Below are 25,329 nucleotides of genomic sequence, written 5' to 3'. Positions count from 1 at the left end.
GTGTTGAATTGTAAATAATATAGACTTTGTAATTCTCAGTGATTTCTTAAAGAGTTTATGAATCTTTAATAGAAGTAAAAGAAGTGAAAGAAGTGAATTCAGAAGATATAATAATAATTTAAGAAAGATAATAATTTATTTTCAATAACTGATCACTGATATGTGTAAGAAGAATTAATATAAGAGAAAATAATCTTGTTTCTTAGCTTAGTTATAATTTTAGTACTAACTCAGATTGAATATCATTGATATATAAAAGTAAATAAATAATCTTGATTAATCTCTGTTATATGTCTTGAAATATATTAATATTGTAAAAGAGAGTGTTATCAAATTACATTATCAGATGATATTATTAAAAATATATTAATATTATGAATATTAATGTTGAAAAAATGTTAATACTTATACATTATAGTGATTTGTGAATCATGATAGTTAAATATATATATATATATATATATCATTTCTGACTTGATTACAACTTGTACAATAATTTTTAAAAACTCAAAATCAATTTTAATTATTAATAATTAAAAACTTAAACTTATAACTAACTAATATAAAAAGAAAAAAATCTACTTCTTCTCTTTCTCATTCTTCTTATCATTCTTTATAATTCACTTCTCATTCTTCTTCTTCTTCTTCTTCTTCTTCTTCTTCTTCTTCTTATCTGAGATGATAATTATCTCAAAATCTCTCTCTGCTGCCTTCTCAGAGAAGAGTTCTCACTACTTCTTCTCAGTCAGATTAATCTGTATCTCAAAATCCTGCATTTTCTAATCTGCTGTCTCAGGTTTCATCTCAGCAGTAAGCAGATTGATATACTCAGAGAGCAGAGCTATCTTCTTAATATTCTGAATCATGAAGTGCATTCAAGAGCTGAACAAGGCCTCAATTCTCTTCTTCTCTGCTAGCTCCTGCTAATTAATTAGATAACAGAAGTATTATCAAAAATTATTATCTTTTAATAAAAAACTTATCAGTTTTGACTTCTTTATCTCTCACTTCAATATCTTCTCAATCTTCTTCTGCTACTACTTATTTATAGTAATACTCTTCTTCTCTCTCTCTCTCTTTATCTTAATCTTAAATCATTCTCAGAACTTCTTCTAATCTTACTACTACTGTATAAGACTCTTCACTATCTTCTTTTTCAATCTCTCACAGATGATGTTATTCATATTATTTCTATACTTAGTTCAGTCTAAATCTATCAGAAGTATTACTTAAAATCATTATCATTCTACTCTCTTATAAAGCCTCTTCAAGATATTATAACATGTCTTACAATCTGTCTCTCTGTGCTTAAATACCTTCTTCTTCTCTCTCTTCAATCTGTAACAGTGCTCACACACCTTGATAATTCACAGAACTGCAGAATATTTGAAGAGAGATGACATGATTAATTTTAATAAGTATTAAGAGAGAGATGAAGACAGGTAATGATATAATAGTGATAGTGATAATAATGATGATGATAATGATAATAATAATGATAATAATAATAATGATAATGATAGTGATAATGATAATAATAATGATAATAATAATGATGATGAAAGAGAGAGTACATCAGAATATATTATTAACTTATCAAATATAAAGAGATAAAGAAACTATTAACAGCTTTCAGAGATGTACAGAAATAGCTACAGTATTACATAGTAATATTATCTTTATTCAATACATACACTATTAATATTCTTTATATATATTTATTATATAATCTATATCAGAGATACATGCAGAAAACAGATCTTTATTACTAGAAAGAATGATTGCAGTGATTCTCTGTTTTTATATTATAAAGATAAGTTATTTTTATTTCTTTCTTCTCTCTTTTCTCTTCTTCTTCACCTCATCACTAAGTTCAAGCTGATATGAAAACTATTAAAACACTCATAGCAATTCTCAAATTAAAGAGTATAAACTAATCAAATTTTAAATACAGATGAACTAAATTAATTTAATAATACTAATTATTCATTCTCTCTTCAATAAAATAACAGTCATATCTTTCTCTTTCTTTCTCAAATGAAACATGACTTATAAAAAGTGAGTATTATATCAGACTATAATAACTAATACAGCTTCAGTATACAGAGCTGTATACACACAGTACATGCTGAACTGAGAGACTGCATGAGTTATAAATCAACAGCAGTATCTCAGAGAGAGTTATACAGCATGAAAAAGCTGTAACTCTCAGTTACATACACAGAGAGTAAATCACTGCAGTAAGTGTATATACATTGCATGAAAGTAATGCTTTTTAATAACACTCAGTCTCTGATATTATGAAAATAGAGTCTCTTCATGAGATCTGTTTTTATCAGAAGTTAAGAAATCTTGTATTTCTTAAGATTATCTTCACATGCCTTGTCTGTGAAATCAATGAGAGAAATTATTAATTTCAGTATTCTGCTCTTAATATTATTCAAGTGACAGTAGAGTTCACTCTGACCACACTTTTTAAGTGTATATTTTCTAATTATTCACATTTATACAGATATATACTGATTATTTATTAGATAATATTAAGACAATAATTCATCACAGCTGTGTTATTCTTACTATGAGAAATACACAGTTGATAATAAATATTGTAAAGACTCTGAGAAGTAAGTATTTTAAGAATACTGTAGCTCTGTGATCTTGATTTTTTTTATTTTTATTTTTTATTTTTTTCTTTTTCTTTTCTTTTTTTTTTTAATGTGATTTTTTCTTATATTTATTTTGTTTTTTGTTTTTTATTTTTTTTTGTATTTTATATTTTTTTTATAATTAAAATTATATGAATTATAATCTGTGTTTAGAAAAGTAATAATATTTGATAACACTCTCTATTGAATTTTTAATAAATGAGCACTATATTATAATATTATATAAGTGAGAAGTAATTTCATAGTCTTATTTAATGTCATTCTCAATAATAAGATCAGAATGAAAATGTGACTAAGAATTCAAATATATTCTTTATCTAAGACTAGATTTTTATTTGAAAAGTGAATCTGAGATCTTTAATATTTGAAATAACATGATTTGAAATTAATGTGATGAATACAAATCATGACTAGAAGTAATGCTTTTAGATAATGTAATAACTGTAAAGTTTGATTCTGGTCTCAGACACAGTTACATAGTCAGTCTATACTATACTATATCTTATACAGTGATGAACTCAGCTATATCTTTCTGAAAAACTTAATCTTGCTAAGTACATTACTTAATCTCATTATATAAGCTGATCTTGTAAATGTGATCTGTGTTACTATCTGATCTCACTTAATACATCTTTTCTTATAATTTGAAACTACTTAATTATTTATCATCAATTCTACAATCAATTCAAAATTAATTTAAAATTAATTTAAAATTAATTTAATACTGAAATTATTCTAGAATTTAATAATAAAGTAAGTATTTATATAATTTACACTGAATTAATTATTAATTAATTTTCAATCAATTGTTAATTACTTAAATATATAGATTGAATTTATTTTTATTACTATAATTAATTAATAATTAATTCAGAATTAATTTAAAATTAATTATTAAATATTTTTATTTTAATATATTTTAAAATTCTGTAAAACATCTCTTTATATTCTATATGAATTTATTTATTCATTTAATTGATTATGAATCAGTTATACATGCTTTTTAATTGATTAATGAGCTGAATGAATGAATGAATGAGTGAATTGAAAGATTGAAAGTTAATTATCAACTGATTATTACTGTATTGTGCGTAGACTGACTGTGTGACTGTGTCTGAGATCAGAATCAGATTTTTTAATAGTTTTATTATCAATTTAACTGATTTCATTACACAGTTTTAATATTAGATAGTAGTTTCATACTGTCTCAGTGAGACTTACTGTCTACTCTTATTACATTTTTTAAATGAGATCATGATTTTCACTTCTCAATTTAAATTATTTTTATTACTTTAAATGACTTTAAATTTTATTTAAGTATTATCAAAAAGTGTTACTTTTTAAAAAATTAAAAATAGTCTAAAAAAAACCTTAAAATGTCTAAAAATAGTAACTTTATACCAAGAATAAGACTAAATGAGACCAAATGAGACCACTTTCTCATTTTTTTCAAGTCATGATTTCATTTTAAGATCTGATATATAGTCACTTTATCTGTTTTTTTGATAGCCAGTCCCAGTGGGATTCACGCCAAGAAATGTATGAGACCAGACCAAATGGGACCAAACGTGAAATTCATGGTCCCAGCGGCCAGTCTAATTGTGCGAGGTCGGGGTCATGATTATGTAACGAGGTCAAGTTTTCTGCTTCCTTTGTCTGTTGGCGGGTTGATCGGCCCTTCTAGTGATTGAGCTCTTTTGCCCCAGTAGCCTACAGCATCAGTATCAGGCGCGCGCCAAGTGTGGCAGCTAAAAATAATGAAAGACATCGGATTAAATATCTGATTGGTTCTCCATCAGGTCAACTGTAAAAAATACATTGTAGTTTGCACAGACTATAGTAATATCCTTTGCAGTTCAGAATGTGTTCCCCTCTCCAAAATCCTCCCATCCTTCACTACAAGAATCTGATCCGCATCCATGACAGTAGATAGGCGATGCCTATAGAAGGAACTGTTAGTAAGAGACAGTGGCTTGCGGCCTGGAGAGACCTATTTACGCAATATAATAACAATCGTAGTCGGACCAGCACAGAGCTGCTTCAATCCTTGTTGCACACATACTTCGATCTCGCTGTCTAGACTGCTGGTGGCTTTGTCCAGGAGGACAATCTTCGAGTTTTTGAGAATCACTCCTGCTATCGCGACACGCTGCAGTTCGCCACCAGACAAGCTACACATAGCTGCTACAGGTGTATCGATCAATTAAGTGCTTGCCCGATATATTGATTTGCTCTGCTAATTGTATTATTAGCCGGTTACTGTCCGCATTTGATCGAGTGAAACCAGGGGCTAGATAGCCACAATGCTAACAGTTCTCAAAAGCTCTTCTTCCCATAGCTGTACCAGTTCTCAAACATCACCAAAGACAGACGAACAAGAGCAGAAACTCAATAAAAAGGTTCGCGGACGCAGAGCTAGAACAAATCGGCTCTCCATCTATTTGTATGATCTCGCGCATTGAGCAACCCCGTGGCCTTCAATTGACGAACGACCCAATTCCTCCGCACCACTCACCTACCTTCAAAGATACGCAACCCCTCCCTCAACGCATGACCGAAACGACCACCCCAGACTTATAATAGCAACCACAACAATAATAATAGTAACAAACTTGAAAAGAAGAATACTCTTGACACGCTCTGTCCCTCTTTGCCCATAGCACAACACGGATCCCGCATCCGCACCTATAACCATGGCGAACCAGGCATCTACACCGGGACCCACGTCCATTCCCACATCGACAGAGACGGCAGCGGACACGATCGAGTTACTAGAGTCGCGGCTACGCAGGATTGAGTACCTGTTAACGGGCGAGGCGAGCTGGACGGGGGAACCGCCACGGCTGACAACGGCGACGGGTGTTGGCGAAGGCGAGAAGCCAGTGACGACGCGGTTGGCGAGGCTGGAGTATGAATTGAAGACGCTGGCAGATAGAGTGCCGGCTGTGAGGGATGTTTTGGGACTTTGTACGTTATTCTTTTCCTTCTTTGTTTATTCTTCCCACATTTCGTTTGTGTTTTTCTATGTCTCTTTTTTATAATAAGTTTACGGCCCTACGTGCTCTATACAACAACCCCTTTTAAAATTACACCCACGAAACTCAATCAGAAGAACTAACTAACCACCCACCCCTACCCTCACCTCAAAACCACAGACTCCCGCTTCCCAGACCTCTTCCAATCAATCCACCCCACCAACACCTCTTCCTCCTCATCCGCCGCATCGCATCCCCCAACAATCCCCACATCCCTCTCCCAACAGGCCCTAACCTCCATAATCCTCTCCTACGCCTCCGCCTTCCCCGAAACCGCCTCCCGCCTCACCTCGCTCAAAGACCTCCCCATCCCCCCCGCCTCCCTCTCCGCCTCCCTGATAGAGCTACAACCACGTCTAGACCGACTAGCGGCTGTGCAGGAGCAGCAGGCAGCTGAAATAGCGGAGCTGAGGGCGCGCAGTGCGCTAGTGGCGAAGCGGTGGGTGGAGGTTGGGGTTTTGGGGGGGAGCGAGGTTTGGGCGGAGTGGGAGGGGAGGATTGAGAGAGTGGAGAGGGGGGTTAGGAGATTGGAGAGGAGGAGGGAGGTGTAGGAGATATGCGTTAGATTGTAGGGGCGTGGAATTTTATTTTTTATTTTTTATTTTTATTTTTTGGCTTCTTTTCCTTTCTGGCTTGGCGACGGGAGTGTGAGCAGGTGGAAGATATCTATGCGGCATTTGTATATTTTATCATGATGTTATTATTATTATTCTGCGGGACCTATGCTCCGCCTATGCATCGATATATCTACTGCGTAGGGCGTTTTCCTTCTGCGCAAACCAATAGTTATACTTTTCTCCCTTTTCACCTTGCTAGAGTTTTTCTTGTCCTCCTTTTTTACCCTATTTTTTATTTTTGGTTGCGGCATTTTTCTACCCTGTTTCCCTGTTTCCCTGTTTCCGACCTACCTCTCCTCCTTGCCCTTCTCTTCCTAGCTAGCAGCAGGCCCGTGGGACAGAGCGAGCGGGATTGACATGCATGACCAGGAAACCTGGGAGAATTCAAGAAAAATATATTCAGCTTGACTATTTTATTTCAAAGGGTACGTAAGGTTTCTAGCAAAGCCAGAGTGTGGCAATGGTCATTCATCTCATTTCACTTTTCTCGCGGTAGATACAGAAGCCGGTAGGATCTCTTGTGCCCATTTATGTGTATATGTTGTATGTGCAGGTGTGTAGCTATGACCAACTCAATATGCCTACATATAACTATAGCAGTAGTACGCAGTAAGGTACGTTGAATAGGGCTGTCCTAGGGTGGGTGGTGAATAAAACAAAAACAGGGCTGGTGGAGATGAGATGGAGATTTATATATATGTTTGAGTAGTTACCAAGGTACACTTGGTAAGAACTTTATAGCAATGGCTAACGCTTTAATTTTTCTCTTTTTATTGGTTTAAAAAGATACACATAGTGTAACCTGGAATTCTTAAGGTACCTAACTAGATGCAAACGTGCATAGACAGAGATTAATAAATTGAATTGAATTGCATTGCATTGCATTGAAGCTGTTAACGCTCTTGTCTATTCTTTCTTTCTTGGAGCGGAAGGTTATTATTATTATAACTACCCTATTTTTTCATACTGAGATGGCGTTAATACTCTGGCTGTCTCATCGCTCAGTTACGAAGAAGATATTACGTATACAGCGTACTCCGTATGTTGCCTTAACGAGGATCTAGTCTGGTCTGGTCTAGTCTGGTCTAGGGCTAATTTTAGAGAGGGAAGTGGAGGGGAGGAGAGCGCATGTACCGGTACATCAAGATTATTATTCTTCTTGAGAGAGAGTTGCCGCGCGCAAAAGATGCTAGAGCTAGTTGGTTCCATGTCACACCCGAGAGAGATCTGTCATATTTTGGAAAATTAGATCAGAAAATGAAGAGGAGGGAGAGAGGATTCTTCTTGAAGAAATCAGGGTAAGAAAAGGAAGTATTTCATTCCTTACAGAACTAACTACTCTACTCCATAAGGCAGAGAGAATAAACTGTGTCAAGGTTATACATACTTCTCTCTCTATGTTTAGTATTGATGTTGTTGGGCATCTGTACTGTACAATCGAAGTCTAAAACAAGGGACCCTCTTTTTTCTTTTTTTTTTTTTTTTCTTCTGTTGGGTGCATCAGAGGATTCTCTCACAAACTAAATGAGGACTGGATGTCTGTCTGAGCTGGGTATTTGTTGGTTGGATTGGTTGGCTGTCGGCGAGCGTTCGCTGTTCAGTGGACATACAGATGTTTTGAATATATGCAATGGAGCTAATGAAGGCGAAATGGTTGACCCCAGATAGATATATTTCATTTTCCTTCAACATTCCAGTGACCACTCGTTCTCTTTTGTATCAAGTATTCTAGCCTAGCCCAGCTTTTCGCCGTTTGGTGCCCGTTAAGCGGAACCTAGGCACTGGGCCAGACTGGGCGCAAATAAGGCCGGCGACATTTGAAACAAGCCGAGAGAGGTCTGGTTGAAACTCTTTGAGACTCTTGTCATTGTCCCCAGCAGAGTAGATGACTGGAATGCCCTGGACCTGGATTGGCTGCTTGGTTATTTTGTTCAGCCCTAGAGAATAGTTAAAAGATTGACTGAACCCCCCTTCCCTTGACGCCGGCCCAGCCCAGACCCGCAGCCAGGCGCAGGTACCGGTACATATACAGGTACATACAGGTACATACATACATACATACATACATACATACATACATACATACAGTTCTGGCAGCAACTGGGGCCCGTCGTCTCAGCCTCTTCAAGAGCCCAAGTCCGTCTAAAATCCAATCCAGAATCCAGCCGCTGATTCCCGGTCCACAGAAAAATCACGACAACTCCTTCTTTTCTCCAACTCCAACTAACCTCCCTAACACTACGGAGTACACTACACTAAACTACACTACACACTACGCAGTACACTACACTTAGTACTGCACTGCACTGCACTACGACTACACCACTGCACTAACACTACACTACGCTGCGTACGCAACGGAGTACACTACCTACACCACTACAGCCACTGCAACCGCTGCAACCTGCAACCTGCAACCTGCAACCTGCAACCTGCAACCTGCAACCTGCAACCACTAAACCAACTCCAACTCCACCGCTGCCTCTCTGCATCTTCTTCCTTCATTCCTTTGCTTCTGTTGTTATTCTTCTTCGTCTTCTTCATCGCATCCATCGCGCTGCAACTCTACCAGCGCCCATTCACTCTTTTGTAGCCCCCTTCTCTTCTTCTTGTTTCTTCTTCTTCTTGTTCTCTCTTCTTCTCCCACGAGCCTGGTGCTCGACCCTTCTTGTCACCCCACCCACCACCCCTTGGCCCTCCCTCGTCTCTTCCCGCGACACCCTATCCCGTCCACGGAATATCCAAACGGCCAAAAGTATACGTTAATCGTCAATCGTCATTTATTGTCATTTATTGTCGTCTTTGTCCCCCTCCAACTCACCCTCCTCCCCTCCCTACGAACAAACTCCATCGCCGATCGCTTCTTCTCGAGACGCCCTGTTTTCGCTCCGTGAATTTGAACTAGTACCCGTTTCGTGGCTGTCATCCCTCTGGGATTCCTCCCATCAATCAAACCTTGGAACCAACTCTGCTTCATCGTACCGTTTATTTTAATACTACCTACCTATCGCACAACCTCGTGCCGACAGACACATCGCTGGGGAAAAAGAGTGAAAGGAGAGAGAGCAAGGAATACAACTACAATCACGGCCAATTAGTTCCACCTCAATAACGCATCACGTCGTCCCTCGTCCTCGTGTGCATTCCCGCTCCCCTCGATCGATACCCTGCCTCCCGGTTATCTATATCCTGCTTGTCACCCATAATCCTCCTGGTCAATCGAATAAATATCCTTGTGTTGTGTGGAAGTCATCAACGCGCTCACCTCCGTTCAACCAACACCCCCTCTCCCTCCCCATCGTTCTCGGTCAGCGCAAAAAATATAAATCCTTGAATTCTTTGTGATTGAACTTTTCACCATACCACAACAAGCGTTTCCCGCGCTTGAATGGTGACCTATTCCGCGAACTACTCCCCTTCCTTTCAGAGAAGGTCTCCTGTTGCTGTCCACAATCGGCGATCCAACATGGCTCGCATGGATCTTAATAACATTGTTGGCGATCCATTCGCCCTGATAACTATTTCCACGTCTATGGTATTTCTGTCCCTTTTTTTTTCCCTTCCTTTCTTCCTTCTACTCTTGCTTATTCCAACACGGGTAAATGCCGCCACTTGGCTTTTACGGGGGAAATAGGCTACTGCCCTTTTTAAACTAGATTTGAAATTCTAACAAAATCCCTCGTCTTCGAAACTTTTAGATTGCATGGCTATTATCTTTCGTGACGTGTGTCATTTCAGATATCCAAGGTCTGTTCCCTAACTTCGCATGGTGGGCTGTTGGCTATATGCTATGTGCAATCATCGGTATTTCCATAGTTCTGGGGTCGCAAACAAGCCATGTATATGGTGTCGCGGTACGCTCACCCTCTCTTCCCTCAATCCGCCATGTCAACATCCCGTCTCTGTCATAAACCAAAACCCAAGTAGACTAATATATTGTTGATACTGCTAGATCGTCGGTTATCTCGCTGCCGGCCTGGCTTTTACATCGCTTGCCGTCAATTCGTTGATCTATGATGACGAGGCCTCGAAACAGGCTGCTGCCGCAGGCTTCATTCTCCAATCTATGGTTATCGTATGTATATGTCCTTTATTTTTATTTTATTTTTATCTACCTGCCATCAAAACTGCCACCAAAACCCCCGAAGTAGGCTGTTCAAACCGAACGAAAAAGCCAAAAATATGCTAACACACGCGACTAATTTATACAGATCGTTTGGATATTCTACTTCGGATCCTCACGCCACTCCTCGTCCCGCGGCTACCACGACTCAATGGGTGCTGGCAAGGAACAACACCACTCGTACCGCAATAGCAAACCTATATCCAATAACTACGGCGCCCGACCAGAGACAACCGTCTCTGCCAACCAACCTCCCCAGATGTATACCTCCGCCCAACTAAACGGCTTCGAAACTTCCTCCCCCGTCTCCGGTTTCCCACCAACCGCCACCAACGGCGCAGACATCCAAAACCGCTTCGGAACCACCTTGGGCTCACAGACGAATCTTGGCGGTGGAAGCACTATCGGTCAAGACCACCAATCGACAAACGAAGTCAGCCAGCCAACTGAGTACCCGTACCGGGCAAAGGCAATCTACTCCTACGAAGCGAACCCAGATGACGCGAATGAGATTAGTTTTGCCAAGCATGAGATCCTTGATGTATCAGATGTGAGCGGGCGGTGGTGGCAGGCGAAGAAAGCGAGTGGGGAGACGGGGATTGCGCCGTCGAATTATCTTATTCTGATATAGGTTCTTTTTTTCTCTCTCCTTTTTGTCACTTTTCGATTTTTTCTACTTGTTCAATTTGATTTTATTTGATGCCTTTTTATTTTCTTTTTTTCGTCGCTCTGTGTTTATGGAAAGGGTGGCGGGGGGAATATATCATTTTCATCATTTTCCGTTTTCTTCTTCTTCTCTTTACTTCTTTTCTATTTTCCTTGCCCTTGCCATTTTATACATCTTTCTTCCGCCTCTCCCCTGTAGAGCTGTCTTGATATGTTATATGTGTATGCAGTATGTGTCTGTGTATCTCCCATCTTCTTCATATCCACACCAGCAAGCTACTGTATCCTCACACGAGACCCCCATTTATTCACCTTATTTACCTGTGGTCTACCCTTGTCTCTCTTTTTACAAAGACCGTCTTTCTACTCGTCGAAGCTGAAGGAGGCGCGAGAGAGAGAGAAAAGAAAGGGAACGTTTTTTAATGTCACTTTATTGATTGTTCTGTCCATTATCGTTTCTCCCTTCCCCAAATTCACTATGAAAACAAAAAAGGAATTACCCGCAACCCTCCCCCTTCCATTTCTATTTTCTTGTTTTACTTATTATTGATTTTCTCTTCTCTTCCTCTTTTTCTTTCTTGTTTTCTCAAATCCTATCAACAAACAACAAAACGAAAGAAAAGAAAAAAAAAAAGAAAAGAAAAAAGAAGAACCAAATCATGTCTCATATTTTCCTGACTGATGAATATATTTACTATTATCATTATTATGAATGACCTATCATTTTGCGTAAAAGGTGAAAAGATCAAGAGATCTAGAGAATACAGATACTATTTTATATATATATATATTCATTATTGTTTAGTTATTTATCTGCGAGTATGAGAATGTGTATGAGAGTGTGTATGAGAGATGGAGAAATGACAGTTACATCAAGCAGAGACAAGAGAAAGTCAGCTAGCTGATTTATTGACCCAGCGATGGAATATATCTCTACCAGGCATGATTGTTATTGCTGTGATTATGCAACATGCAAGAGGAGAAGATCCTGTTGATGATTTATATAAAGTATTCCTGAGGGTTCTGTGTCCATCCAGAATGTATATAGGAAGGATGTAGGAGATAGTTTTCTACAGATTCATATCCCCCCTCCCCTCCCCTTACACGTATGTATGTACTGTATATGTACATGTACATGGAAAAATATAATCCGCCTCCATTCTCACGGCTCTTCTCTTGCACCCAATCATCATCATCACCAACATCACTCGCTGGTTTCCTCTCCCTACCGCTAACCTCCTACAATGGCTCGGCATGTGTATAGATAGAAAGTAGCTATAAATTTTCACCCGTTTGCTACTTTTTCCCGCTGTTGCTTTTCCCTTCTCTCCCCTCTCCCTTTAGCGATGGCACGATAGCATGTGCGCCAGGTAAGGGGCACAGTTATATATATTCCATCGGAGATTGTGTTTCATTCGTTTGTTTGGGTGCTGGCTGGCTGGCGATTTTGTCGCTGAGTGCATTCCCCTCCCCTGCGCTTTCATTTTCGCTCGAGGATCGGATCCTGCGGTTGTTATGTCGGTTTTACTAGTTAAAGGGAAAAAAAAGGGAAAAAAAAGTGGCGCTGAGGAAAATGAATAGATGAATAGTAGAGAATCCCAGATAGAGTACAGTAGCTGGGAGAGAGACACTAGCCCAATCTCTGTCTGGGGATGATGGGGATCGAAAATATACCGACCAAAAGAGCTTGGGATGCGAAGAAAGAAAGATCTCAGTTGGACACCAGGGTTTTTTCTTTTTTTTTTTTTTTTTTTTTTTTTCCCTCGACGACGGCAACGGCTAAATATCAAATCAAACGTAGGCCGGCCACCTGTTTCTGTTCTCGAAATAGGGGTGGGAGAATTTATGCAAGATTGGTCTTTAAGATCCGTTATCTTCGACGGCAAAAAAAGAGGGAGAAAGAAGGGAAGAAAGAAAGAAATTAGTCGCAGAGAGCGTAATATCGCCCGTTCGAGCCGCTGAGCCTATGAAATCGGTTTTGGATGGCGGTCCACCAACCGTGTAAGGATTGTAGCTGATATTGTTCCTCCGTATCTATATGAGATCGTGAGGGTGAGAGCGAGGGGGGACTAATAGGAGGAGATGTCCATCGACGCAGGCTCTGTTTCTGCATATGTCGGTTTCGTTTAGTTGACCTTGTTGTTGTTGTTGCTGTGAGCTGTTGCTGCTGTCTATCCAGGCCGAGGAGGAGAAGGGCATCGTTATCTGCTTGTGCTCGATTTGCTGCTGCCTTCTCGGCGATCGATCTGTTCACGGCCATGATGTCGAAGGCGTTGAAGGCGATGAACATGGTTATGGTGGGTTTATATATGTAGATATTTATATATGAGGGAAGCCGCTCTGAGGGGATATATTTTTGTATGTTCCTGTTGCAGCTTTTTATTTTTTTCGCAACGACCTTGGGAATCTCCCGCCATTTAAACCCACAGAGACGAACCAGCAAACCTGTGTGCAGCTCCCGTCATTCACCAGTTCCACCACCACTGATCGACTGTCTTCTGGTGAGGAGAACCTCCGGCGCCGGACAATATGATCCGCTCCTATCGCAGTGGCTTGCATTGGCAGCATCTGTGACACCCCCAAACCTCTTGTCGAGAACCACTTCTCAAAGTGGCCTCGCCCATCATCCGGTAGATCTAGTGGAGTTCCTTTGCTGGGTCGGAAGCAGATGACTGGATAACTGGTCAAGCCCTCTCAATGATTTGCTCTCCTCCATCCATCCCACGGTAGAGCGGAATAATGGTACATACGCTATAACATACACGTCTGCTTTGATGCAGACTCCATCCCTGATCGGAAGATCAACACCACTAGTTACCATGACGATCATGGCGTTCAAGCAAAGCCACAGTTGAGAAGCCTTCTTCTTGCAACTTAAAAGTTAAGGCCAAGGAAAAAGCCCCCCCAGACTGGTTGGCATCGAAACGATAATGCGGGCCATATAAAAACGTTAAGACAGAGCAGCATCCACTCTGATGAGCTTTTGATCAGCGCTAGCAAAGCTTATGCATTTTACATGTAACCATCACAAGCACATGCTTTGATTCGCTGGTAAATATCAGAACATGTCCTAAAATTGGAATGAAATTGGAATGAAATTGAGAACTTTTTTAACAGGTAACTTAGCGCTCAGCCAGTTCAAAAGAAAAAGCACATATATGAGCAGTGCGAGAGGGAACACTTCAACCACCATGCCCAAATTGACTTTCCACAGCTTTGAGATTGAGATTATGGAAAGATGAGTGTTTTAGCTTCTCACTTCTTCGACCGCCATTTCAACAAGAGGCTAAGCCTTCTCGTATGAGCTATACTTTCATATAGGATAAAGAATTCCGTCCGCGGGTTTCTGGCCAAGCGGATGGACATGGTCACTCACTATTGGATCCAGTCATGGTTGCGGAGTCTTATAACATAAAAAAAAATAAGTCGGTGAGGCTTTGACAGAAGTTCATCATCATTTTGAAATCGCAAGTATAAGTTTGTTAGTTAACATACTTCGGCTAAGGCATTGTTATTTGCCAAGCCCAAGCTGTTGACCAATTTCCTTCCAACATCTTGCCCTTCCTTCATATTGGGCACACATCGACAGCCGAGTACAAACTGCTTCCGTGCTATACTCCGCTCATTATCTGCTTTCGACTCATCAGCTTCGGTTCATTCCCTTTCGGTGTCTGTTTCAAGAGAAGCCCGTTCGCCTGCCATCCCTCCTCTTGCCCCTACACCATTCTGGGTGCCATTGGCAGGAGAAGGAGAGCCTCTGAAAACATCAAATAGCCATTCCATACATATGGAGAGCTTGTTGGGCGGAGACAGACAGACACACATATCTGTATCTATCTACCCATACCACAAGTTACATTTAGTACTCGAAGTCCATGAGGAGATAGAAATCACTTGTGATTTCTGTTGTCATCGACTCCCGCTAATCTATGGCATCTGACATCTAGCTTGGATGGAAAAATGCTTGCGATGGAAATTCCCAATGATTGAAACAAGCGCTTTATATCTAGTTTGCGGACTCCGCCACTATTGCAGTCGTCTTAATCCTATCTAGCCGATTGTTTGGTCGGCTCCGCTCATAAGTTGCGGCAGAGGGGTGGTGTTTGGAAAGCATTCCTTTTTTTTTTTTTTTTTTTGGGGGGGGGGGAAATATCTGCAGACCTCTATCGCGGATGATGCTTGCACAAAATGACACAGATAGTGTAACTAAGCTAGAAGAGATAATGTACTGTAGGGTAGGGTATTCCTAGCGTGACTTGCTCTTTGTTTGTCTTTTGATATAGCAAGCATTTGAGAGCAGAAGCAACTTGAGAAAGGTGTGTACACACACAAACACTACACACACCCCGATGGGTGGTGTCATTCTAGGGGGAAAGAAAAAGATTCCTCCTGCTCTGGGTCAGAGACCACCACATGCTGCTGACTGACTTCTACACATATTTTCTTCAAATCTCACTGCTGTTTGACCTCCCACCAAGTACCAAGTAACTAACTAGACAAGGAGAGCAACTCCGCCTGAGAGTCAGTCAGGCATATACCATCACTGTAACTACTGTACTTACACTTACTGGAACGATTACGTAGGAGGAGCCTGTCAGACATCTGTATATTCGAGCAAATAAATAATAAATCTCTGTCATAATTTTTATGTTGATGCAAAGCTCAGTCCTCGTGTTTTTTGAATGCGATTATTATTGTATGTAACATACGCAGTAGTAAGAAAGAAGCCTTTGTAACTATAATCATTTCATAGTCGACATTTCTGATGCCGTTGACAAAAGGATAAGGAATACAACTGCATGAAATTGCAATGAAATTGCAATATTTTATTCAAATGAAATCTCCGGTAACGTTAGCTCTTTATTGGTCAGTTGTTGGAATATAAAGCCACAAGAGATAAGAGAGGGGAGAGAGGGGCATTCATTGGCACGCAGCTTGGTAAATAGTTAACTACTCCTCGACTTGGGTTGGAAATTCGACTGTCGAAGGTAGAGTATTTAGGGCGTAGCGTTTAATGCACAAATATCAATCAATATTATGGAATAGATATACATACATATGTATATACTGTACACGGACGGAAGTTGTAGGAAGCAGATATTCAACTTCGGCTCAAAGAAGAGCAGTGTAGCAGTGAGCAGTGCATGATAAAAGTGCTTGGGCAGCGGAAGTTTGTTCTGATTTTGATGTCTGTTGGTATATCTCTATCTAATGCATATAACAGGAATAAATATTGCAGGGCCCAGCCAAACCGGTTGTTGGTTGCTGTTGAGCCGTTTTTTGAGCCGGGACATCTCACATATCAACAACCATCTCATCATATTAACTACCATATCATCCCCATCCTCTTCCTCTTCCTCCAGCAGAACAACAGTAACACATTCACTCTCTCCTTGTGCCCTCTGTTATGGCTGACTGACTGACTGACTGACTGAACTGACTGACTGTATTATTGTCACTGTATTCTATTGCCGGAGAGGGGCCACGCGACTTGCTGCTGCTTACTACCCGTGACAGTTGCTCTCTCTGGCTGTTGAATATTCGCGGTGCCTGACCATCCTTTTATCTATATTCTTTATATTCTTTATTCATTCTTTATTATTTATTCTTCACTCCATCCAGTCAGTGCGCCCATCCCATCCCATCCCATCCCCGAGTCAGACAGCTCAGCTCCCTGTTAGCGATAGTTTTTAGCTCTCGAGCTATCTTAGCTTAAATACCCACCGGGAAATCTCCTCATCCCGCCCGCCCTTTATTAACTATTCCTTGTAAACTGTTGACGGGACGAAATCCCGCGATTCTCACAAACCTATTCTCTCCCCTCCCCCCACACTTGCTCCTCTTGCCTTCTAGAGATATATGCATGCATATATGTTACATCATTCATAGAAAAAGACGGCCATACGATGCGGTAGAGGCTCTCCCCAGCGAGCTCTCCAGCTGCCAGCCGCGGGTAGCTGTATTGCCCCCAGCCGCCAGCCCATGGATCGAGAGCGTCGACTGTCGCGGTTGACGGCCAAACTGCTGCGTCGGTCTTCCTGGTCTTCCGCAAACTTTGTCGTGCCCAACTCTCCCAGCCCTAGCACCACCACCAGCACAACCTCCACAACCTCCACAACCTCCACCAGCACCGCCAGCACCGCCAGCACAACCACCCCAACGGCCACCAGCAATCTCGTCAATCCCAATCCCAATCCCAATCCCAATCCCAATGCCCATCCTGCTGCCGGTGCTTCGCCTGCCTCTGTACCTGCCGAGCACGACCACCACTACCAAGTCCACCACCCTGACCAAGACGGCGACCACCACCGCCGCCGCCAACCCCAGCTCCACCTCCACCCCCTCCCTCATCCTCGCTCCGCCGTAAATTCCCGCTTCTCCGCCTCCTCGTCGCCCATCAGCCCAACAGATGACAGCTCCGACCTGCTCTCCCCGTTAGCGGCGAGGAGACTGCAGCCTGGGGATCAAGCAGCCCCAACCAATTCAACCCAACCAGATCAGCAGCAGCAGCAGCAGCACCCGTTACCCACGGAGCCTAGAGACAACGATGAGGAGATAGCTGAGCACGTCGACCAATTCCCGGCTGTCAGTTTCCAATCTTCCACTGCCGCAGAAGGAGGCTTCGACGCAGAATCCTCTGCCCGCTCCTCGTCAAGCAGCTCGCGTGCTCTGGACCCAAAAGAAGACCGCTTACTACATCGTCCTTTGGAAGCATATTCCCTCTCCAGAGCCTTCTCAAAGGACAAGGGCTCCTCCCCCTTCCGCTCTTCTCGTCAGGCCCACCCTCGCTCCTCCGTAACATCCGCCTCATCTCTGAACTTTGTTGATGAGTCCCGCCGTTCCAATACCCCGTTATCCACTGCAGGCACATCCGTCAAACTCACCCCTACTTCCGTCAAACCGGTTGCCCGGCCAAGCATCGCCGTCCGCCGTCAATCCCTGGTCCCCTCGTCCCAGCAGCGACTAATAAACACCCTCCTCGAACCGTCTCCATCGGCCGGTGGGGATTATTTCTCCAGCGGCCTCCCTTCCATTCACCGAGACATGATCAATCGGAAGATATGGGTTAAGCGGCCCAATTCCTCCCCGACATTGGTAGCGGTCACAGAGGAGGATCTGGTCGATGACCTGCGTGATGTCATCTTGAAGAAATACAGCAATTCCCTTGGCCGCACCTTCGACTCTCCGGATATCATTATCAAACTGCTTCCGCGGGAACCTTCGAGTAGACAGAGCTCCCATGAACGAGTCCTTGGCCCGGAGGAACCCGTGGGCCGCACATTAGATACTTTTTACCCAGGTGGACAAACTGTGGACGAAGCACTGATCATTGAAATTCCTCAACGACGCACTCCAAAACCTTCACCCCGACAACATAACCTTGGCTACTGCCACTCAGATGATCTGCATCCAGGAGAATCGGGAGAGTATTTCCCTCCAATGGCAATGATTCCTCCATCCAATGTTTCTGGATCCGCTTCCAATGCCAGCGCAGCTAGCTCCCATCACGCCCCCCCCGTGCATTCCATGTCTGTAATTACAACCGGACAACTCCCTCCAGTTCCTTCACCAGGGAGTCGTGGCTCCTGGCACCAGCATCAACTTCAATCTCGCCCCAAGTACGGCCGCCAACCTACTGCTTCGCCTACCGTCGTGTCTACGTCCCCGAATCAAAACTTGGCCGGTACGTCTACTACTTCTCCGTATCGTCTAGAGTTCGTCAGGGTCGTCGACTAGTCTATTTCTTTTAAGCTATTTTTTTTTTCTTTTTATTTTTATTTATTTTTTATTTTTACTTTTTATTTTCTACCTTCCTCCTCGTTCTTCTTCTTTATCAGTATGACGTCTGCTAACTTTCACTTTTCTGCGTGTTTTTGTCTTGTCTCTGATTTTGTAGATACTACCACTGCGCCAATAAATGCAATGTCCCCTATTCCTCCACCTCCATCCACGTCAACCCCTCCCGCTCCCTCACCCGAACAACCACAGAAAGATGCTACATCTCCACCAGCTCGCACGTCTTCCCCTCGCCCAGCCCCAAAATTACGGAAGGTCAAAAACCGCGGCACCAATGGCTCCCTTCCCACGAGCCTGCTAGACGGAACCGTGCCTCCTATCAATGTCTTAATCGTGGAGGATAACATTATCAACCTCAGGCTTCTCGAAGCATTCATGAAACGCCTCAAAGTGCGGTGGTCTACCGCAATGAATGGTCGGGAAGCTGTCAACAAATGGCGAGCCGGCGGGTTCCATCTAGTCCTAATGGATATTCAGCTCCCAGTCCTAAGCGGCCTTGAAGCTACCAAGGAAATCCGACGATATGAACGACTCAATAACATCGGAGTTTTCTCGAGGACTGTTTCGGGCCCGGCAGTAAAGGGCTCATCGTCTTCCTCGTCACCGAGCTCACCGGTTGAGGGTAGACATAGCCGATGCCCGGAAATCCTCAGGCCCGAGGATAAGCTGGAGAACCCAGAAGCGTTTAACAGTCCTGTTATCATCGTTGCGTTGACGGCTAGCAGTTTGCAGAGTGATCGAAATGAGGCTCTAGCTGCGGGATGCAATGATTTCTTGACCAAGGTGGGGGGTGTTTCTCCTTTCCCTTATTACGTCTACCACTACTCTTGGAAATGTCCTCTTTCCCACTTTCCTTATTTATCAACTGCGAAATACCCTATGCTGACATTAAGGAAAACTGCACCGTAGCCCGTGAATATGGTGTGGCTAGAACAAAAAGTAACCGAGTGGGGATGCATGCAAGCCCTAATTGATTTCGAGGGATGGAGAAAATGGAGAAAATTCGACGAGCAGCAAAACCCAGAAGTTCCAGTGTCGACTACTACGACGACAACAACTACAACAACGATCCCTGAACCCACCGGTGAATCCGCTCCTCTCCAACACAAGAAGTCCCACCAGAATATCCATGTAAGCTCCAACGGCGGGAACGGCGGGAGTGTAAAGACCGTGAGCAGCAGCCTTCACAACAACCATACTACCATCGACGATCATAATGCTCATAAAACCACCAACGAAGCCTCAACTAGCCAAGACAGCAGCACCCTGGTAATCTCTGCCAATCCCATCAAACAAGTACCAGCATCTACTCCTGCGAAAGAGCCTAGCTCCAATGCCTCCTCCTCATCAGCAGCAGCAGCAGCAGCAGCGATAACTGGCGTCGCAAATGGTTCTTCAAAGCTGGACGCGACGAGTCCTGGTGCAAGAAGTAGCACAAGCACGCATTCCTCAGGTACCAAGCGGACGAATCGGAATAGTGGCGGTGGTGTGTCGCCCAGGATACCGAAAGTATAACGAATATGGAAATTTTTATATACGATATGATTTGGCGTGTTGTGTTTTTGCAACAGAGAGAGGATGTGGGGGGAAGGGGATAGAAGAGAGATTTTAATTCAGTTTCCCGTCTTGCTTTTGTTCACTTAGTGTGTTTTAATTTCCTGATTTCCCTTTTTTCTCTTGTCTCGTTTCCTTTTCTTTCTTCTTTATTGTGTTTTCTTCAGGAGAGACTCTGACTTCCCCAGTCCCTTTTCTCAAAATCATGTTTTCTTTTCTCCTTCCCCTTTCCTTTCCCCGTCTCTCATTTTGATTAATTTAAGGTGCCATGCTTTGGTGTTGGGAGCGTCCTCCTTTTTTCTTTTTCTCTTGTTGTTTTCTTTAAGGAAAAGAAAAATGACCGTGGAAACTTTTTTGTTTCCCCCCTGGATGCTTTGCTTTCTATTCGTTTCGTTCTATCTACCTACTTACATATTTATCTACCTATCTTGTGGGAACTTCCTTTTCTCGTTTTTTTCTTTTTCAACTTCTTTCCCACCCCATCCTATTCCAGCGGGACTACCTTGTTTGTTTTGATTTTCATTCCGAGCAAAAGAAAGCGGTTTAAGAGAATGATTTTGAATGGTTTGTGTAGTAAATGTTGGCATGATTCTGTTTTCTTTTTCTTTTCTTTTTCTTTTATATACATATGGCTTGGGAATATTTGATCGTTATATATTACTATTGTTGGTAGGAGTTTCTTATTGTTAGTTGTTTATATTCTCTTTTCTCTTTCTCTTTCTTTTTTCTCTTGTCTGTTCTGCTTTGCGTTTGCCTAAAAGAACCATATACAACAACTCTTTCAAGTTTCTCTTGCTCTCTCTTTTCTTCTTCTCTCTTTTCTTTCCGATTCCTTCTCTGGCAATCACTCAAACAACAAGAAGTGTAGATAGATTTGCTGCGCACTTTTTTTTCCCCTTTCCATTTGGTTCCTGATTATTCCCTTCTATATGCCTGCCATGCTCATCTTTCTACCTACTACTACCCTTCAAGCAGCAAAGCAATTCGACTTGAAGCAAAAGTCGAATCGAGCAGGATCATCGTACATACATGCAAGTGAGGAGGAGGGTTAGCGGGGCTTTGATCATCTTCTTGAACTCTATGGCTCATGACAGATGTAGAAACTATGATGATAATAATAATAATAAAATGATATCCTAATCACCTCCCAGCCAGTCCAATCCTGTGTGTTGCCCAATGAAAACAAGAAGGGGGAATAGAGGTATTTATTGTACACAGTACAGCGCAGCTGCGCACACACAATTGCATAATACATAAAATGAGTTATACAATGAAAAAAAAAAAAAAAAAAAAAAAAAAAAAAAAAAAAAAGAGAGGCCTGGATCGAAATTCCCCGGCATTTAAACCTCCACTTTGGTGGGTATCTTTATAGCCCCCCTCTTCCTCTCATAACTAGGCACACCATACCGACGACCAGGCGCGCTCGTTCCACGACCATCCATCCCAGTCGTCTCGCGAGATACCACCACGTCTCTGAACCGGAACTCAAAGCGGCTACCCTCCGGCTGGATTCGGGTCATCTTTGCCTCTTCCTTCGCCTTTGCAACTTCCTGCCGCTTCCGCATGGCAGCCGCTTCCCTCTCAATCCGCTCCGCAAACCGCTTCTTGTGCTCCCGGTACTCGCCGGGTCTCTGGAACCTGTCGTGCGCGAAGGCGACAAGGTGAGGGTGTGGGATTCGGTAGTCTGCGGGTTGGAGGACTTCTTCTTCGTTGTTGGGTTTGCCAAGTTTTTCGATCATGTGGGGGTTGTGAGTTACTTTTTCGATGGCTTCTGGGGTATTATGTGGGGTGTTGGCGGAGGCGTGGGGGAGGGCGGGTGCGGCGGAGAAGACGCGCCCTGCGTCGACGCGGGTGAATTGTCGGGATTCTGAGACTGGGTGGAAAATTTGAGCTTCTGTGAGACGGTGGACAGGGAGATCGTTTATGGATTCGTGGGGAACAGGCCGCTCAGGGTATTTTTTTAAGGGTGTCGTAGGGATCATCTGATGTACAGCCCGAGCGTACGGGATTGCGCGAGGTTTGTTCTATTATATTGGCTGTTAGCAAGGCTGTTTCAAGTAGATCAACTCGTGGTTATGACCATGAAACTCCGAAATTTGTAGATAATAAAAGGTATTGTCTCAGAGAGTTGTAATTTAAATTTTAAGTAAGCATTCTCCAGAATGGGAATTTAGGAGTCTTCAAGACTAATCGAATTTGTTTTGCTCATCATGACAAAGTATAGAAGAGGGAGGCGGACAATATAAGGCAGATAAAATGAAACCGACTTGAGAAAAGAAAACACAAACTATACATACCTCTGCAACCCATTTCTTCTCCAGCTCCACCAACCTAACCACAGCTGCAACTCTTTTCAAATCCACCCCATGCATAACACTAACTTCTCTAGGCGACTTCCCATATTCGACAACCTGTCTATGAATCTCATTCCTTAAATCCTCACTGAGAACTGACTCGCTCACAAACGTCGGATTAAGCGGGAATGGTCTAAGGTCTTCCAGCGTTTCCGCATCTGTGTCTTTGCCGCCCTCCTTGGAGCGGATCAACATGCCATTGTTGTTATAGGCGCTGATATAGTTTGTGCTGCCCGGTTTTGGGTTCTTAAACACCGCACCCGGGCCCTTTAGCCACATATGCACTTTTCGCCGCTTTTCTTCATCTTTGTCGTTCTGGGGCTCAGCGGGCGTTGGAGCAGCGGCGGCGTCATGTTGTAGTCGGCGTTGGGAAGGGGCGGTGGTGGATGATGAGGATAGGAGGAGGGTGAAGGAGAGGCACAAGGGGGCTGATGATTGAGAAGGTGAGGGATTGGATGTAAGACTGCAAGACAGCCGTCGCAGGCCTCCTAGCCGAGGAGGCATCTTGTGTGTTGATGTGTGTATGTGAGTGAGTGTAAGAAGAGGTTGGATGGAGCGTTCTACAACAAAAGGGGTGAAAACTGGGCGGGAAAAATGGGTAGAGAGGGGTTAAGGCAGCCAATTGAGGATATGTAAAATGAATGATTGGGAGGTTCAATGGCTGCCTGAACAAGTTGGTTGAGGGTAGAATTGGAGATTGGAGATGTAGTGGACTGGTGGAAATTGTTTGAAGCAATTTTTTTTCTCCAGTTGAGGTGATCACGTGGAAGCAGTTCGAAAGAGGACTAGCGCAATTTTCATTAGCGGCGAGGTCGCACCAAAGTGTACACCGATGGATATGGATCTCGAAATTCATTATAAGGGAGCCAAAAATCGATACGGAGGATGATGAAAGTGAAGCTGAAAAGAAGAAGACCAATGGCAATAAAGCAAACGTAAAATGTTTCAGCGACCCGCGTCTCTGTGTAGATCTTTGACTATAAGCCTAGCTATGCTGAAGGGGAAAATAAGTTATTGTGAATAAAGTGAAATCAGTCAGAAAAAAAGGAACAATCCAACAAGTATCCATATCTCTCTGTTTCATTTGGAAGAGTAATCACTTGCTGATGGGAGATGATATGATAATCATGCCATTGGTGAGAATTTGACTCCATAAATAGAAGGGCAGGGGAAGAGGAAATTTTTTAGAAATTGAAAATGAAAGGGGCGCCGCGTGTGCAGGTATGGTATAGAAAGGTTCAAAGGGTGTGGAACAAAAGTTTGTGTAGCGCATTGTATAAATAATGATTTTTTAAAGATGTAATAAAAGAAGCTGGACAAGATGAATGAGGCAATGATAAATAAATAGGATGCCAACCAGCAGGGGAGACATGAGTAGTAAGAACGCAAATGCTGGAGGGGAATACAACTGGAGAGATAGAGACAGATATGGCCACAAAATTAGCAAGCAAAACAAGTGAAATAAAAAAAAAAACACCGAACCTTGCAGCAGAAAATAATAAAAGGCGCACGAAAAAACAAGAAAATATCCATGAATCCAGCACGAGAAGATTCCTGATCATCCTTCTCGTATACGTATCCTGCAGAGGCCCATTTTTCCCACGCCAAGAAACAGACAAGTAAAACACAATCGTTTAATATGTACGCCTTAACATGGCCGCTTTGTGAAATGGGCAAATCTCTCGAGGTGTTTTTTTCTTTTTCTTCTTTCATTTGGGGGGCGGAGAGGAGCGGGGGAAGAGGTCATCGACGAATAAGAAAAAGAAGGAAAAATATCCCACGAAAAAAATATATCGACGCGCTTGAAATGAAGGCTACAAAAATGATGTTGCGTGTAAAGGGGGGATAATTTTTGAGGGGAATAATTTTTGAAAAATAATAGGGCTGGCTCATAGCAAAATAAATGATGTACCCCAGAAAACATCTGCGAAGGCAGAAAACGGATAAAGGGTAAATGGACAAGGAGAAAATGATGTTCGTAGTGCGACACAGACGCAAAATTTGGGAAATAAGAAAATGAGATGCAATAAAGAGGTAAAAGGAGCCGGCCACGAAAAGAAGACCCAAATTACAACCCCCTTTTTTGTCCCGCGCGGGGGGGGGGGGGTTGTAAACGAGAACGGGAACGAGTCCTCCTGAGTTCCAGCAAGGCTCAAGCGCGCACAAGCAAAATGCGCCGGAGCAATATGCACTTTCTCGCTAATCCCGAACAATAAAATAGCCGCTCCTTCCTTCAAGATTCCATGCAGTGGTCAATAGCCCCGAGAATAAGCCTGTAACTATGAGAAAATGGCAAAAAATAAACTGAGGGAGACAAATAAATATCGATGCAAGTATAAAACAAAAGTGGAAATTTACTCAAGAACAAAAATATAATAGTGGAAATCAAAGCACAAAAAGGGTCGTGGCATGGGGCAAAACATCAAAAGAGGCAGAGGCCAGCGTCGCATGACGATCTAACATGTAGAGTCCAGTGTTCCATAACGCCAGACGCTCCAGTACTCATCACACATGCAA

The 25,329-nt window shown here is 42.5% G+C and overlaps 8 protein-coding genes across 13 annotated transcripts in view; 3 read left to right on the top strand and 5 right to left on the bottom strand.

Moving 5' to 3' along the window:
• Positions 1–4,439: 4,439 nt before the first annotated feature.
• On the bottom strand, positions 4,440–5,120 carry BDCG_03958 (ATP-binding cassette). 3 transcript variants are annotated; one of them, XM_045419624.1, is made up of 3 exons: positions 4,978–5,120; positions 4,729–4,902; positions 4,440–4,606 (listed from the first exon to the last, which is right to left on the bottom strand). In XM_045419624.1, the coding sequence occupies exons 2-3, from the start codon at positions 4,843–4,845 to the stop codon at positions 4,523–4,525; spliced, it is 201 nt and encodes a 66-aa protein (XP_045280695.1). In that variant the 5' UTR covers positions 4,846–4,902; positions 4,978–5,120; the 3' UTR covers positions 4,440–4,522. The 3 variants fall into 3 exon arrangements, with proteins under 3 accessions (XP_045280695.1, XP_045280696.1, XP_045280697.1); XM_045419625.1 differs by having other exon boundaries at positions 4,729–4,899; XM_045419626.1 differs by having other exon boundaries at positions 4,729–5,001.
• On the top strand, positions 4,447–7,131 carry BDCG_03957 (nuclear distribution protein). Of its 3 annotated transcripts, none has more exons than XM_045419622.1 (3): positions 4,447–4,908; positions 4,990–5,633; positions 5,822–7,068. In XM_045419622.1, exons 2-3 carry the CDS (start codon positions 5,360–5,362, stop codon positions 6,250–6,252), a joined length of 705 nt encoding a protein of 234 aa, XP_045280693.1. In that variant the 5' UTR covers positions 4,447–4,908; positions 4,990–5,359; the 3' UTR covers positions 6,253–7,068. The 3 variants fall into 3 exon arrangements, with proteins under 3 accessions (XP_045280693.1, XP_045280694.1, XP_045275881.1); XM_045419623.1 differs by having other exon boundaries at positions 4,447–4,620; positions 4,686–5,633; positions 5,822–6,758; XM_045419621.1 differs by having other exon boundaries at positions 4,447–5,633; positions 5,822–7,131.
• An 861-nt stretch (positions 7,132–7,992) lies between these two features.
• BDCG_03956 (uncharacterized protein) lies at positions 7,993–8,871 on the bottom strand (the record flags this gene model as incomplete). Its single annotated transcript, XM_045419620.1, has 2 exons — positions 7,993–8,255; positions 8,784–8,871. The coding sequence occupies 2 exons, from the start codon at positions 8,869–8,871 to the stop codon at positions 8,047–8,049; spliced, it is 297 nt and encodes a 98-aa protein (XP_045275880.1). The 3' UTR covers positions 7,993–8,046.
• On the top strand, positions 8,384–11,897 carry BDCG_03955 (SHO1 osmosensor). Its single transcript, XM_045419619.1, has 4 exons — positions 8,384–9,853; positions 10,017–10,172; positions 10,271–10,393; positions 10,530–11,897. Exons 1-4 carry the CDS (start codon positions 9,707–9,709, stop codon positions 11,070–11,072), a joined length of 969 nt encoding a protein of 322 aa, XP_045275879.1. The 5' UTR covers positions 8,384–9,706; the 3' UTR covers positions 11,073–11,897.
• An 18-nt stretch (positions 11,898–11,915) lies between these two features.
• Positions 11,916–14,560, bottom strand: BDCG_03954 (uncharacterized protein). Its single transcript, XM_045419618.1, has one exon. The coding sequence runs from the start codon at positions 13,395–13,397 to the stop codon at positions 13,029–13,031; it is 369 nt and encodes a 122-aa protein (XP_045275878.1). The 5' UTR covers positions 13,398–14,560; the 3' UTR covers positions 11,916–13,028.
• Positions 14,561–16,901: 2,341 nt separating this feature from the next.
• On the top strand, positions 16,902–21,691 carry BDCG_03952 (osomolarity two-component system, response regulator SSK1). The gene is made up of 3 exons (XM_045419617.1): positions 16,902–18,791; positions 19,005–19,687; positions 19,814–21,691. The coding sequence occupies exons 1-3, from the start codon at positions 17,090–17,092 to the stop codon at positions 20,417–20,419; spliced, it is 2,991 nt and encodes a 996-aa protein (XP_045275877.1). The 5' UTR covers positions 16,902–17,089; the 3' UTR covers positions 20,420–21,691.
• Positions 21,048–24,974, bottom strand: BDCG_03951 (uncharacterized protein). Its single transcript, XM_045419616.1, has 2 exons — positions 22,756–24,974; positions 21,048–22,482 (listed from the first exon to the last, which is right to left on the bottom strand). The coding sequence occupies exons 1-2, from the start codon at positions 23,314–23,316 to the stop codon at positions 21,799–21,801; spliced, it is 1,245 nt and encodes a 414-aa protein (XP_045275876.1). The 5' UTR covers positions 23,317–24,974; the 3' UTR covers positions 21,048–21,798.
• A 37-nt stretch (positions 24,975–25,011) lies between these two features.
• The window catches only part of BDCG_03950, a gene marked incomplete at its 3' end in the record, with an annotated part of 5,627 nt that continues 5,309 nt past the window's right edge, over positions 25,012–25,329 (bottom strand). For both annotated transcript variants that reach the window (XM_045419614.1, XM_045419615.1), the window contains one exon: positions 25,012–25,085. In XM_045419614.1, coding sequence (XP_045280691.1) covers positions 25,012–25,085 — 74 coding nt within the window. The remainder of the gene's footprint in view (positions 25,086–25,329) is intronic.

The sequence above is a fragment of the Blastomyces dermatitidis genome, assembly GCF_000003525.1.
Source record: "Blastomyces dermatitidis ER-3 genomic scaffold supercont1.4, whole genome shotgun sequence".
NCBI lineage: Eukaryota > Fungi > Ascomycota > Eurotiomycetes > Onygenales > Ajellomycetaceae > Blastomyces > Blastomyces dermatitidis.
Note: the sequence above shows the minus strand (reverse complement) of the source record. Positions and strands in the feature narration are given on the sequence as shown.

Bases quoted from the DNA above. Each gene is read 5' to 3' on its own strand.
- BDCG_03958 (XM_045419624.1), bottom strand. From the start codon at position 4,845: ATGTGTAGCTTGTCTGGTGGCGAACTGCAGCGTGTCGCGATAGCAGGA. The intron at 4,607-4,728 runs GTATGTGTGCAA...TTCCTTCTATAG, and splicing joins GTCTAGACAGCGAGATCGAA to GCATCGCCTATCTACTGTCA.
- BDCG_03957 (XM_045419621.1), top strand. From the start codon at position 5,360: ATGGCGAACCAGGCATCTACACCGGGACCCACGTCCATTCCCACATCG. The intron at 5,634-5,821 runs GTACGTTATTCT...TCAAAACCACAG, and splicing joins GAGGGATGTTTTGGGACTTT to ACTCCCGCTTCCCAGACCTC.
- BDCG_03955 (XM_045419619.1), top strand. From the start codon at position 9,707: ATGGTGACCTATTCCGCGAACTACTCCCCTTCCTTTCAGAGAAGGTCT. The intron at 9,854-10,016 runs GTATTTCTGTCC...CGAAACTTTTAG, and splicing joins TAACTATTTCCACGTCTATG to ATTGCATGGCTATTATCTTT. The intron at 10,394-10,529 runs GTATGTATATGT...TAATTTATACAG, and splicing joins TTCTCCAATCTATGGTTATC to ATCGTTTGGATATTCTACTT.
- BDCG_03954 (XM_045419618.1), bottom strand. From the start codon at position 13,397: ATGTTCATCGCCTTCAACGCCTTCGACATCATGGCCGTGAACAGATCG.
- BDCG_03952 (XM_045419617.1), top strand. From the start codon at position 17,090: ATGGATCGAGAGCGTCGACTGTCGCGGTTGACGGCCAAACTGCTGCGT. The intron at 18,792-19,004 runs GTACGTCTACTA...CTGATTTTGTAG, and splicing joins CCCGAATCAAAACTTGGCCG to ATACTACCACTGCGCCAATA. The intron at 19,688-19,813 runs GTGGGGGGTGTT...ACTGCACCGTAG, and splicing joins GCAATGATTTCTTGACCAAG to CCCGTGAATATGGTGTGGCT.
- BDCG_03951 (XM_045419616.1), bottom strand. From the start codon at position 23,316: ATGCCTCCTCGGCTAGGAGGCCTGCGACGGCTGTCTTGCAGTCTTACA. The intron at 22,483-22,755 runs GTATGTATAGTT...CCAATATAATAG, and splicing joins AGAAGAAATGGGTTGCAGAG to AACAAACCTCGCGCAATCCC.